General features: G+C 40.9%; 1 protein-coding gene across 2 annotated transcripts in view; it reads left to right on the top strand.

Annotated features, from left to right (window-relative positions):
- GALNT13 (polypeptide N-acetylgalactosaminyltransferase 13) overlaps positions 1-13,210 on the top strand; it is a 152,602-nt gene that overhangs the window by 114,761 nt on the left and 24,631 nt on the right. For both annotated transcript variants that reach the window (XM_083579131.1, XM_083579132.1), the window contains exons 9-11: positions 2,637-2,776; positions 9,779-9,877; positions 12,136-12,270. In XM_083579131.1, coding sequence (XP_083435257.1) covers positions 2,637-2,776; positions 9,779-9,877; positions 12,136-12,270 — 374 coding nt within the window. The remainder of the gene's footprint in view (positions 1-2,636; positions 2,777-9,778; positions 9,878-12,135; positions 12,271-13,210) is intronic.

The following is a 13,210-nucleotide window of genomic DNA, read 5'->3' as shown; positions in this document are numbered from 1 at the left end:
TTGGTGGTTAGGCATTGGAATAGCAATGTGGGGGGGAAGGGAGGTGCGGCCCTCACCTGCCCCTCCGTGCTCAAGGGTATTCTGTTAAAGGAATCCAGGGGTGTGGATCTCATCTGAAGCCTGGGGAGGGGCTAGGGCCACGCCACGACCCCAGCGGGAACCGAGGGGATGATTGAGTCGATCCACATTGGCGGGGCTCTCCCTACTGGTGATTTACCCTTACCAGGTTCCCTGCAAGGCGGGCAGGAGTCAGATATAGTCTTTTGATGCCAATGCCTAAGCCAATATCGCTCACATTCTGTAACCAATAAAGTTGTGGCCTAAATTTTGCCCATTAACATAAGCCTAAAATTCTGTGTCCTTGTGTCTTTATTCTCATGGGGGTGGCTTGGGGCTTTGACATCAGTGGCGTAGCGTGGGGGGTGCAGGGGGGGCGGGCCGCACCGGGCGCAACATCTGGGGTTAGGGCAAATCCATGGGTTAGGGGGCGCAAATCCACGGGTTAGGGGGCGCAAATTACTTGCCTTGCCCCGGGTGCTGACAACCGACACTACGCCACTGTTTGACATGCAATATACAGGAAGCATGAAAAGCAGGTGTATCCACTGTTGCCTGTTGATTGCACTGTCTGACACTATCCAAAGCATCATTATTAATAGCATTTACAAGGCTAAAAATTTGAATCTAAAATCTGTAAATGTTAGTGTATACGATGACAATAATTTTTTCTTTCGAAGAGCAATATTGAAATTTAGACAAAATCATCTGCACAGCTTAGCATACTGATTTCACGGAACCCCCGTTCACATGAGTAAGGTGTGGACATTTTTGTGTGTGATTTTGTGTGGGTTTTGCATTCCTTGCTGGGAGCAGATTTATTCTGTTTGAAAATTCATCGAAAGATTTATATATTGTTGAGTCTTGGCTTTTTGTGGGAAAACAGTTCCACCTGCTGGATGCTGTGTGTAAAAGTCAGCATTTCATCAAACGTATTTAAGCTACCAGTTAATTTCTCTTTTAACTAGCGCCGAGAAGAAAAAAAAAACTATTTAGTCTTAGCTTTGCCGCTGCTGCTATTGTTATTTAAACAAAAACAAAAACAAAAAACCCTATACTTTCAGTTTGCTTTTTGGTCTCCCCTCAAAATTCGTCTGTGCCTTGTGATCATTTAATTCAGGCTTTCCAAGTAGTGACACTAGAAATCTGAAACACTGTTCCTCTTGAAACCAGAAAGGCAACTGTCATCTGCTGAAAACAGTTCCACCCAACATTTTTTATTTTATTTTTTTGCAAAAAAGCAAGTATTTCCCAAACTTTCCCCCCTGTGAACCACTTAGAAATTGCAGCAGGTCTCGACTGACCGCATAATGATATTTCTGCCTGCTGTAGCAATTGTGATGTGCTGTGATAGACTCCGTGTGGTTTTTAAAATTGTGCACTGCAGATTGCAGTATAAATAAATTATATATGCCCTTTTTCTGAAAATAAAGGGGAGTAAGTTACATTAACTATTCCTTGCACTTTGATACCACTGAAAAGTACATTGCGAGATCGTTTTTATCAAATGCTGATTTTTTTTTCATATGACAGGCCTCTTCCTAATACATGATTTAAACCAGTGCTCACAAGCACTGCAAAAAGCTGCCATCTATTATTTGATTATATATAGGGAACAGTCATAGCAGGCTTAATGAATGTGATGGCAATTACCTGGAGGCTGCTCAAATCACCCATTCATGGTCAGTATGCCACAAGGTCAAATCTAAAGGGCTCTTAGCCATACACATGCAACTTCTACACTGTAGTATGACTAGCATCTAGCATCAGTGGTGTGTAGCATGTTGCATGGGTCTAGAGCCCTTGAAATTGTACAGCTGTTGTTAAGGTGATAACAGCCTTCATGCATCTGCAGCTATCTTTCAGTGATTCATGCTCCTTGCATCTTTGTTTATTGACCTAACAGTATGAAACTAGCAACCACGTGCATATATACTTTTCCAATTTCCATCACATTTTTTTTTCCTCCCCTTAGCTCAGCTAGTCTACAATTGTATCTGCCATACTTTCGTTTTTCATCAGGGTTCACAAGCTGTCAGAAGACTGATCTGGTGAAACGTACATAAATGTAAAAAGAACTGATTCATTTATGCTAACAACACCTGATGGTGTAAAGGCTACAATAATTGCCTGTCTATGCTGGTACCATCACTTCTGTAACACTTTTTCAGATAAGAAATTAAACAATACTGGCAACTGCAGTGCAAATGTGCATGTAGGCAAAGTTTTTTTAAAGTCTTTTTTTAAGATAGCAGGCTAGTTAGTAATCTCTTCTCCATTTCATGACACTTTAGTGTTGCAGCAGATACAGGCAATTGTTTTCCCCCCAACAAATGGGGAATTCAATCTATAATATAATATATTCAATCTATAAATAAAACATTTGTTTATGAAGTGCCTGTCTGAAAGTTATGCATGTACAATAACAAAAATAGGGAAACGGAGGTAGGTAAATTGGGAATATCATTAGTGTACTGTAAGCTTTTTTAAAAATGTAATTAACTACTCATTGTCATTGGGGATGGTTTAAAAGAATATGAATATTAATTACTATTTTTCCTCTGAATTTCTTTTTACAGGAGTTGTCAAAGTGGATTATGGAGACGTATCAGTCAGAAAAGCATTGAGAGAGAACTTAAAATGCAAACCGTTTTCATGGTACCTAGAAAATGTCTATCCAGACTCCCAGATTCCCCGACGATATTACTCCCTTGGAGAGGTATGAATTATTTATTTTGCATTAGGATGGTTTTTGGTTGTTGTTGTTGTTTTTTTAAAAGATCATCTGAAATGAGCCCAGGGCTTTTCAATTGTTCCCTATGTAGCCCTTGACACTTTAAATGTTATACATTTAGGTAACTTTTAAGTAACATTTTCTGAAAATATGTTAACATTTTGTTTTTCATGTGATGAGGAAAAGAAAGTTGAGCGTGTGAGCTCTAACTCCACTATCAGTGTTGCTCTTCACAAGTTGGAGGAGTAACTTCTGAAGCTGTGTGTAGGTACTTTGTGTAATTTGGAGCCTGGGAAATCAAGGATTTAATGTGTGAAAGGGGGCTCCACACACTGAAAATGTTCTCCAATGTAGAATTTATCCTTGGATGGTGTGGAGTCCATGGCAGAGCTAGTGTGCTTATACTAACTCTCTCTCTCTCATTGCATGAGAGGATTAGAGCTAAATCTCCCAGTTCATCCTAGAGTGTCTCATGCCTGCGGCCTCTCTACCTTCCTTCCTCCTGCCACGCATAAAGTTTGAGAAAGGAGAACAGGAGGAGAAACTGCAGGTGACTTGAAGGATTGTATCCCCACCCCCCAAAAAAACTTCACTTTATTGATTCTTCACAATACAAAAACCTAAACAAAGATGGTTGTCCAGTATCACGATTTGCATTGTATATGTGCCATAACTATTAAAAAAGGAGTGCTTTTATTTCTGCTTTAGACAAATCAATTGCTTAGGCGCCTCTCCAAAGATCTGTTTGCGTTGTGAGTCATGGGAAATCATTTCCATGTTCACTGAAGAAGAGTTTGGATTTGATATCCCGCCTTTCACTCCTCTTCAGGAGTCTCAAAGCGGCTAACATTCTCCTTTCCCTTCCTCTCCCACAACAAACACTTTGTGAGGTGAGTGGGGCTGAGAGACTTCAGAGAAGTGTGACTAGCCCAAGGTCACCCAGCAGCTGCATGTGGAGGAGCGGGGAAGCGAACCTGGATCCCCAGATTACGAGACTACCGCTCTTAACCACTACACCACACCGACATGAGATCTCCTCCTGAATCTGGCTAAAACTTTTGAAATCTGCTTTCAAGTGTCCCGTCCCACCCCACCCCACCCTGGCACCAGAATTTAGAGATTTGGTTCAGTCCAAATTGTCAGATAATTTGCTATTGTAATCTTCCCTTGACTTTCATCTCGTTTAATTCTTAAATGCTGTACATTTTTTTGTTTGAAACATCTGGCAGTGATGTATTTAAAAAGTGGAGGGGGAGGGGTTGCATTTGCTTTACAAATGACATTCATCTCCACTTTTAGAATTATAAATTACAATGCCAGATCAGGTTTCACTCCAAGGCTTGTCAGTCGAAACCAGGTTTAGAGAAAGAAACCTAATAATAATTCTGGGACATTTTTTAAACGGCACACTTAATAGGCGTGAAATAATGAGAGTTTTGCCACGTAACTGACAGTTCAGGGAAACTAAGGTAAGTGAAGTTACGAAACAATCATTAAAAACACATTATTTTCACCAATAAGTGCTAGGTTTCTATGGAAACAAGAGGAGAATTTCAAGCAGCAGCTGTGAAATAAATATTGCTTGTCAGTTTCAGCTTCTAGCTGTCCACTGAGCTTATGAGGACACCCCACCCCCCAGACTCCTGCAGATAGAGCTATGAGGTTTGTCGCAGGGATAGGAAACCAGGTGTTTTTGGATTCCAGCCAGCTCTAGCAACAGCAGGAGATTCCAGCAACACTTGGAGGTCCACAGGTTCCCCATCCCAGCTGTACAGGGAATAGCAATAGTAACTGTTGGCACAAAACTTTCATCGACACAAGCAAGTCTTGTAAGTTCATCAACATTCTTCAACAGCAGGATTTTATTTTTTTTAAGAAAGTGGAGAGAAACAAGTTTGAGGAAAAAGCCAAGTCTAAACTTAAAATACAGCAGCAATAGAGGATACAGTGGTACCTCGGGTTACAAACACTTCAGGTTACAGACTCCGCTAACCCGGAAGTAATACCTCGGGTTAAGAACTTTACCTCAGGATGAGAACAGAAATTGCGCGGCGGCAGCGGGAGGCCCCATTAGCTAGAGTGGTGCCTCAGGTTAAGAACAGTTTCAGGTTAAGAACAGACCTCCGGAACAAATTAAGTTCGTAACCAGAAGTACCACTGTTTAACAGTTATGCAGAAATATGCAGTGTGCTAAGCATGTCTGTTTAGAAGTAAGCCTAAGCAAGTGCGTTTAGGGCTGCAGCCTTCATTGATTTAGTCTGTTTGTCATGCAAAACAAACAAACTAACTCATTGCACCAAAGGCTTCCAGGAACAGAGAAGCACGTCTGCCCACCCTCTGAGCATTATATTCATAGAATCACAGAGTCAGAAGGGACTGTAAGGGTCATCTAGTCCATCCCCCTGCAATGCATGAATCTTTTGTCCAACATGGGGCTCAACCCTGAGATGAGAGTCTCATGCTCTACCGACTTTATAAAAGCCAATGGTTATTTGGATCTGCTTCCTGCAGTGAACAGAACCCATGGCTCCCTTGTAAGGCAGAGAACAGGAGTGAGGAAAATCATGACATTTCTTATTTCGCAAAGCTTAAAATTAGTGGGTACACAATGTATAATGTCTGTTATTACAAACTAGAGACTTCAGTTGTTCACATCAGCATTTATTTATTTTTCCCTTTCCCTTCTTTTTTATTTGCTTTCTTTTCTTTACTTGCTACTTATGAAAATAAAAATGAAATTTTTCCGTCATAATGAGGACTGAGCATCCTTGGTAGGCAGGGAATGCTGATTGGTTGTTTGAGATAGAAGTAAAACCGTAGGAGAGGGAATGGGATGAGCAGCAGGGTTTTGCTTTGTTTTTTGTTATTTTGCCTTGCTGTGTTTGTTTATCAAAAGCTACTGAGGGGGTCTAGCAGAACAGTAAGTGATTCACTTCCCCTGTGATGTAAATCACCCACGAAATTCACTTCCCCTGTGATGTAAATCACCCACAAAATTGAACAAGCCTATTTCCACCTAAAATCAGATTTAAATAGATCTAGATCAGGGGTAGCCAATGCGTTGCCTTCTAGATCTTGTTGGACTCCAGCTCCATTAATCCCCAACAAGCCTAGCTAATTGTCAAACCATGGGAGTTGTAGTCTAAAAACTTATGGGGGAAACCACATTAGCTACCTCTGACCTAGATAATTCCTATCATCCAGGGGAAAAACCTGGAACTACCCTGACTTTGAGCACCTTGAGGAATATTAGAGACTGGCTAGATTCCCCCCTCCCCCAATACAATGAGACTAAGGGAACTTTCACGACTACCTCATTCAGACTTGCTAGGGCTACAACTACCTGCGAGAAGGCATCTACCACTCCCACTGCTCACTCAGCTAGTCTTCCCCTGGCACCTCTTATTAGCAAGGAAGTGCAAGGTCTTAGTCTCCTCTTTCCAAGAAATATGTCCACGTTCTTAGGCTCCACAAGTTGAAACGTATCCAATATAGCTACATAAGCAGCTGCCAAAGGTACATCTGCTAACACTGCTCAAATTACAGCATCCAATTTGGAATGGATACAGTCAACTTTATCCACAAATTATCTAGCAAATTAGTCTCAACAGGCCACCGGGCAGTCCTCCTCTCCATCCTGAAGGCCAAGATGTTTAAGCCCTCAGACTACTCCGAACTGCTCAGCTGACTGAATTTTGAGCAGTTGTAATGGAAAGTAACATTTCTATACCATCATTTGGAGTAGGCTCTAACCTGAGTTCTAGGTTGTGTCCCATTGGATTAATTGCAAGCCTTCTCCCACCAATGGTCTTAATTGTGAACCATGCTGTTTCACTGCTGTCAGTTTCTCATATAACCAAGGAGCTAAATTCACTCCACGATCAGGTAAAAGGATGTTCACAGGAGCAATCTTGAAAACTGCCTGGACCATTTCCCCATTTCTGAGGTCATATGGGGCTCAACAGGATTACTAGCCTGAGTGACAGGGAAATCCCAAAAGTCATGGGCAATGTTTTGGCTCTGTTAGTCTTCTGAGATGGACCGTCTTCATGGTATTCTCACTCCACAAAGGTCTAGGGTACTGGGAAGCCTAAAGCTGACCAGGTAAGCATGCCTTAGGAAAAGACTCCACCGGAAACAGCTGTTTTAGGTAGATAGTGGTGGGCTCTTTCTCCAGGGTGCTGATCTCTCCCCAAATATTTTAGTGAGCAAGTGTTCAAGTTCTCCAGGACTCTTCATCGTGCTTTATATGAAGCAAAGTCAGAGGCAGGGAGTGAGAAGTAAAAAAATAGCTGTCTTGACGTTGAAGCCACAAAATCTATGTTTAAGACAGACTTAAGATTGATCATTATTAGAGTATTACTTTGTTTATCTAACGTATTTTTTTTTTCTCTCCACCATAAAATATATGCTAAGCAAAACTTAATATAAGATTGGTCTCATTCTCTCTCCTGGCAGTTTCCTTCTGATAAAACCTGCTTGAAATGCTAACTATAGCTGACAGGCATAATAATAAAGACTAATATAGCACAGTCTTAGGCCACCCTCTGTCAAATGCTGCTTCATCAACACATTTTTTGCTATTTTGGGGGATGCTGGTCCAGCGATCTTAGATTATAAAAACAAAATTATCCTATAAGTAGAATGCAACTTGGCATAAATTAGGGCAGTAATATTGTGCGTCTTTATCATAGTCGTTTTCCTGTCCAACAGATCGTAAGCTGGCTTCGCTTTTTCATATCCGCTTCCAATTTCCCTTTATCAAATTATAAAAAATATTCTTTTTATCTCCACCTATTTTACTCTGGAACTAAAAATCTGGCTATATTTAGTGTCTAATTATTTTTCCTCTGGATTCCAATAATTCAGATGTCCCCTGGTTTACTTCATGATCATACCAAATGATTCCAGCTAAGAAAAAGAAATAATCAACTCCTGACAGGATTTAAGTGAAGAGGAATGGATTAGAAAAAAGTGAGGGCTTACATTGTCTACATAAAATCAGTTTTAAATTCTGTCATTCAATCCTTCTGAATTCCAATTAGATTTCCCCCCTATTATTATTGAAGGTTCAATAGCTTTGCAAATAATAAGGGGAAAGGGGGGCATTACTTTTGGTATCCTCTGTAGAATCAACATGGAAATACTGCTGGAGGAGCCTTTTGGACCATGTATGTGTGCTGGCACAGCTTCTAAAGAAACAGTCAGAAGAGAAAGCAGCTAATAGGAGCCTTGCATGTGTACCTCTTTATTCTTCCACATCCTAGTGTACACTGTTCAAAAGGTCCTATGTCACACCTCCAACCACTCCATGGATAATACAAGACAAAGTCTAGCTAGTTATGTCTTTTGAACCCAGCTTGTGGTTTATTTATCTCCAAAAAAGCAAACACTGAGTGGTTACAATGGTTTGTTTTTTTACTTTCTGCTTCTGCTTTGTTTGAGGAAAATAAACAACGAGCCCAGGTTCCAACCATGGCAAGGGAGGAACTCCTTAGCAGTGTGCACCAACTCTTTTTCTTGTTCCCATTAAGCCATAGTTTGAGTATACCACTGTCTGATATATGAACTGGGCTACTGGCATCTCCTGAGGATCTCAGAATTGGGAGGTGGCAATCATTATGTACATCAACTGGGTGAAAAGAGATTTCCATGTGGCAACATTCCTGAATGTTTAATAGATTCATTAATTAGATTCAAAACTAATTAATCAATTCATAACATTTTAATTAACTTAAAAGGTGTTCCTGATTAATTAATTAAGAGTGCTTTCATCTCACTCTTCATTATATGATTGCAGGGCAGGATGTAGTGGAAGTAAAACACATTAAAAAAACAACATGCCTGTGCAATCAAAAGAGCAGATGAAACACAGCAAATTATTAAAAACTGCCAATTTCTACCGTTATAGAACCCATAGCCTCCTTATTTGCAGTAGCACCCAACATTAATATCTAGCAAAGGCCTAGGCAAACAGAAATAACATAGGCTGTGGTACCAGTTGTGCTTTCCTGGGAAGGACATTTCGTCACTGGGGGTCCACTGTGCAGAAAACACAGTCCTGGGTTTCGCATCATTGGATCACTGACTTTTAATGCTGAAAAACATTTTTTTTAAAGTACTTACAAATACTGTAGCTAGATGGCATCATCTTCAGAGAGGAGAGGGGATGTCATTTCTAAGACAGTATCTGTTATAACAAATTCATGCCTTATCTAAAAACAAGGTGTCATTTTTTCTTTCTTTCATAATATTCTCCCCACTTGAGTGGACGTGGGTGATGCTGTGGTCTAAACCACTGAGCCTAGGGCTTGCTGATCAGAAGGTCAGTGGTTCGAATCCCCATGATGGGGTGAGCTCCCGTTGCTCTGTCCCAGCTCCTGCCAACCTAGCAGTTCAAAAGCACACCAGTGCAAGTAGATAAATAGGTACTGCTGCGGCGGGAAGGTAAACGGTGTTTCCGTGCACTCTGGTTTCCATCATGGTGTTCTGTTGCACCAGAAGCGGTTTAGCCACGCTGGACACATGACCCGCAAAGCCGTCTGTGGACAAACGCCAGCTCCCTCAGCCTGAAAGCAAGATGAGTGCCACACCCCATAGTCGCCTTAACCGTCCAGGGTCCTTTACCTTTTACCTTTTTTACTCCACTTGGAAATTTATGCAGCTATAATTTAATGAATTTAACAAATTAGTTGTTTAATCAACTAACATCCACACTGTTAATTGCCTAAGACTATGGTCCTAATCAATAAGGAGTTTACTTACTAAAGAGGGACTTACTTCCAAGTAAATATTTTTTAGTATTGTGCTGTCAGGTTAATGTAATCTGATGCTGTTCCTAATCTTAAATAATTTTCTTCTTTTTTCAGTGACATGTCGATGATTATTATTATTATTATTATTATTATTATTATTTATTTAATTATTTTAAGAAATCTTTCAACAATTTTTACCCTTTGGTTTTCTTGGTTGTTTTTTTACTCCTAGATCAGAAATGTTGAGACGAACCAGTGCTTAGATAACATGGGACGCAAGGAAAATGAAAAAGTTGGCATATTCAACTGCCACGGTATGGGAGGAAACCAGGTAAAAATGAAGCTCACTTTACCTTCAAAACAATTTTGGCGGAAAATTTTTTTTTTTAAGACTGAGCACATTGTAACAATTGTGAAATCAAGCCAGTACACACATTACTCTTTCCACATTTTCCAGTCTGGATGGCTTTGAAAGGAGTGGTTAGACCAGGCACGACTATAATAATAATAATAATTTATTATTTATACCCTGCCCATCTGGGTGGCTTCCAACAGAATATTAAAATACAATAATCTATTAAACATTAAAAGCTTCCCTAAACAGGGCTGCCTTCAGATGTCTTCTAAAAGTCTGGTAGTTGTTTTTCTCTTTGACATCTGGTGGGAGGGCGTTCCACAGGGCGGGTGCCACTACTGAGAAGGCCCTCTGCCTTGTTCCCTGTAACTTGGCTTCTTGCAGCAAGGGAACCGCCAGAAGGCCCTCAGCACTGGACCTCAGTGTCCGCGCAGAACATGGGGGTGGAGACTATCAATGTTTGCTAGCTGTGCTGGTATGTACTGCATCCAGTATCAGAGGTCGTATGCCCATCCTCTTCTGCTTCACTCCACCTGCCAAAAGGCAGGGGAAGGTGTACAACCACAGCCTCCTGCTCAGTTAGGCAACACCTCTGAGCATGGCCAGCCCAGTGAGCTGCAGAAAAACTCATTGACACCTCCTGGAGAAACCACTGCTTCCCTGCTGTGGCTTCCTTCCTTCATTCCAGGAGCAGCAAAGGCCTTAAAACGTTTGGAGCATATATATATCTATCTGAAGGCTTGGGCCACTCCCACTCTCAACATGATTGGCTGTCTAAACCCCCAAGCTGCAAATTGTAGCCCAGTGCTTAAGAGCCAATACCGGTAGCCCAAACCCTGACCATGTTACATGACTGGATATAATCTATCAAATCAGAACACAGGGCTCAGAATCCAAGTCCAGACTCAAGCTCAGGTGAACACAGACCACTGCAGACGTAACACCTTATTTTACTTCCTTGACTGGGTAGGCTCCCAAAGATGAGAGAGGGCATGGAAGGCAGTGGAAGAGGGGCAGCAGTGCAGACTTATGCCCTATAGAGCAAAATTTGTAGATCCAGCACAGTTTAAAGGTATAAAGGTCCTCTTATTGCTAGACCTTATAACTTGCTTAGAAATCCAAAAAAGATGAGGCAGGAATCGTAACATTCAGCACCGTGTTTGCCATTCTAAAATCAGTTGCTAGTTGCCAGTGTAATGTTGCACATGTGTATTTTGGGTTTAACCATATGTAAAAATGCCTTGCGAAAAGCTCTAGGGCATTGTATCTAAATATTAGAACATGTGGAAGTAAAACATGCTTGAATCTGCTTTTAATAATCTTTTCCCCTTTTAAAACACCCTAATTGGTAACTTAGTATGATTTGCATGCATTCCCTAATTGGTAATGCAATCAAGTTCAATTTGCATGCTTTGCCAAAGGCTTTCAACAATTAATTGGCGAAAGGTTGCTTTCAACAATTAAGAGAAACCACTTTTCCTGTAGATTTCATTAGAATACTTTAAATCAATTGGGAGGTGAATTCTAAGTAATTGGGAGTCTTGTAAATAATTAAAATAGCTGCCAAATAGGTTGCTTTAATTTGTCTTCATTGTTTTTCTGACCTGGGACTACCTTAATCCCATCTGGCAGTGTGGAATTCATAACTTTTCCTCCCTTGTACGTATATTTTTCCCCCCTTCTCTCTTATCTTCCCCTCACCCTCCTTTCTCCCTAAAGAACAAAGAACAGAAGGTTGTGGTGATATTGCTACCAGGATTCAGTGTAGTGCTAAGCCTAATGTTCCATCAGTGCAACAGATTATTATTGTTGTTGTTTTAATTATTATTATTATTATTATTATTATTATTATTATTATTATTATTATTCCACATTATAATGTGTGTTTTTTATTTTAAAAAGGGGCACGAAGCAGTCACAATTTCAGCAGTTAAAAAACCCCATGTTTGAAGTGACACTTCAAAAGCAGAGCAGGCTAACCTTTGGCACTCCAGATATTGCTGAACTAAAACTCCCATAATCCCTAATCAGTGGCCATACTGAGGTTGCATACAGGAGGGTGCAGAACAGAATGCAGAAGTAGCTTCAGAAACAGCATTAAGAAGATGAAAATGGGACTCTGTGATTGCATAGGGTGAAAAAGAGAGGGTGTTACTGTGGGGTGAGAGTGGGGCGGGAAGTCCCCTAGTAATACAGACTTTTTTAAAAATAATGCCAATACCTATCTCTTCCAGGTATTTTCATACACGGCTGACAAGGAGATTCGTACAGATGATTTGTGTTTGGATGTGTCTAGACTCAATGGTCCTGTGATCATGTTAAAGTGCCACCACATGAGAGGAAACCAACTTTGGGAGTATGATGCTGAGGTATTTATTCAAACACAGAAGGAAACCAAACGTACTGTTACTAATCGTGTTCAACTTTTATCGCCAAGGTCTCAGACGAACAGGCAAAACCTGTCACATGTCCTAGAATTAACCCTTTAAGCTAAAGTTGTGTTGCTGCTTTCAGTTTGGCAAAAGATCTTTTGGCCATGGTTGGGCTTGGTGTTTCCTGTAATTTGTCCACAGACCTATGAGCCTTTCAACTTTATTCAGAATATCTGGGGAAAACAAACCTTGCCTGCACCCACCACCCCACTGCTGACTTTTAACTCCCAATGTCACACTAACTTGAAATCTTCCAGGATACATCTAACACAGTTAAGTGTGGTGAAGAGGTATAGGTTGAGGATGAGCATACAAAGTCCAAGGTATGTGTGTGCATATATGTACATGTGCACGCACACATCATGGTAAAATTAGTAGGGCTTGGTAGGCCAGTTGTGCAGGTCACGTGATCAAAGAAAGCAACGAGAAATGTTTATGCATTTGCAGGTATACATAAAATAGTATGTATGCTGTGTTAGAAGGGAGAAGAGCTGATGCTTAGTTAGTTAAGTTTGTGGCTTTGGTCAGGAACATTTTCTTTGTTGCATCTGGCATGAAGTTTTCAGTCCTTTTTCCAACTTCAGATCCAGATCCAGAAACTGTAACTTAGGATTTCACACACACACACACACACACACACACACACACACGTGAGAGCTCAAATTGCGTTTGGAGTCTGGGTTGTAACCAGGGGCTGGTTAGGTTGGATCCTGCCAAGGGCTCAGAGTAGCTAGGAGCCTGCACATTTGTGCACTATTAGAATTATTCACTGGCAGAGCATGAAAGACAATGAAAAGCAAACTTTTGAGTTTCTGGTCCGGGGGGTGTTGATAAGAGCTCCTTGCCACAGGTGCAAGAGACCTTAGGTCCATCTCTG

This window comes from Podarcis filfolensis (genome assembly GCF_964270895.1).
Source record: "Podarcis filfolensis genome assembly, chromosome: 1".
NCBI lineage: Eukaryota > Metazoa > Chordata > Lepidosauria > Squamata > Lacertidae > Podarcis > Podarcis filfolensis.
This window is presented reverse-complemented; position numbering and strand designations above follow the sequence as displayed.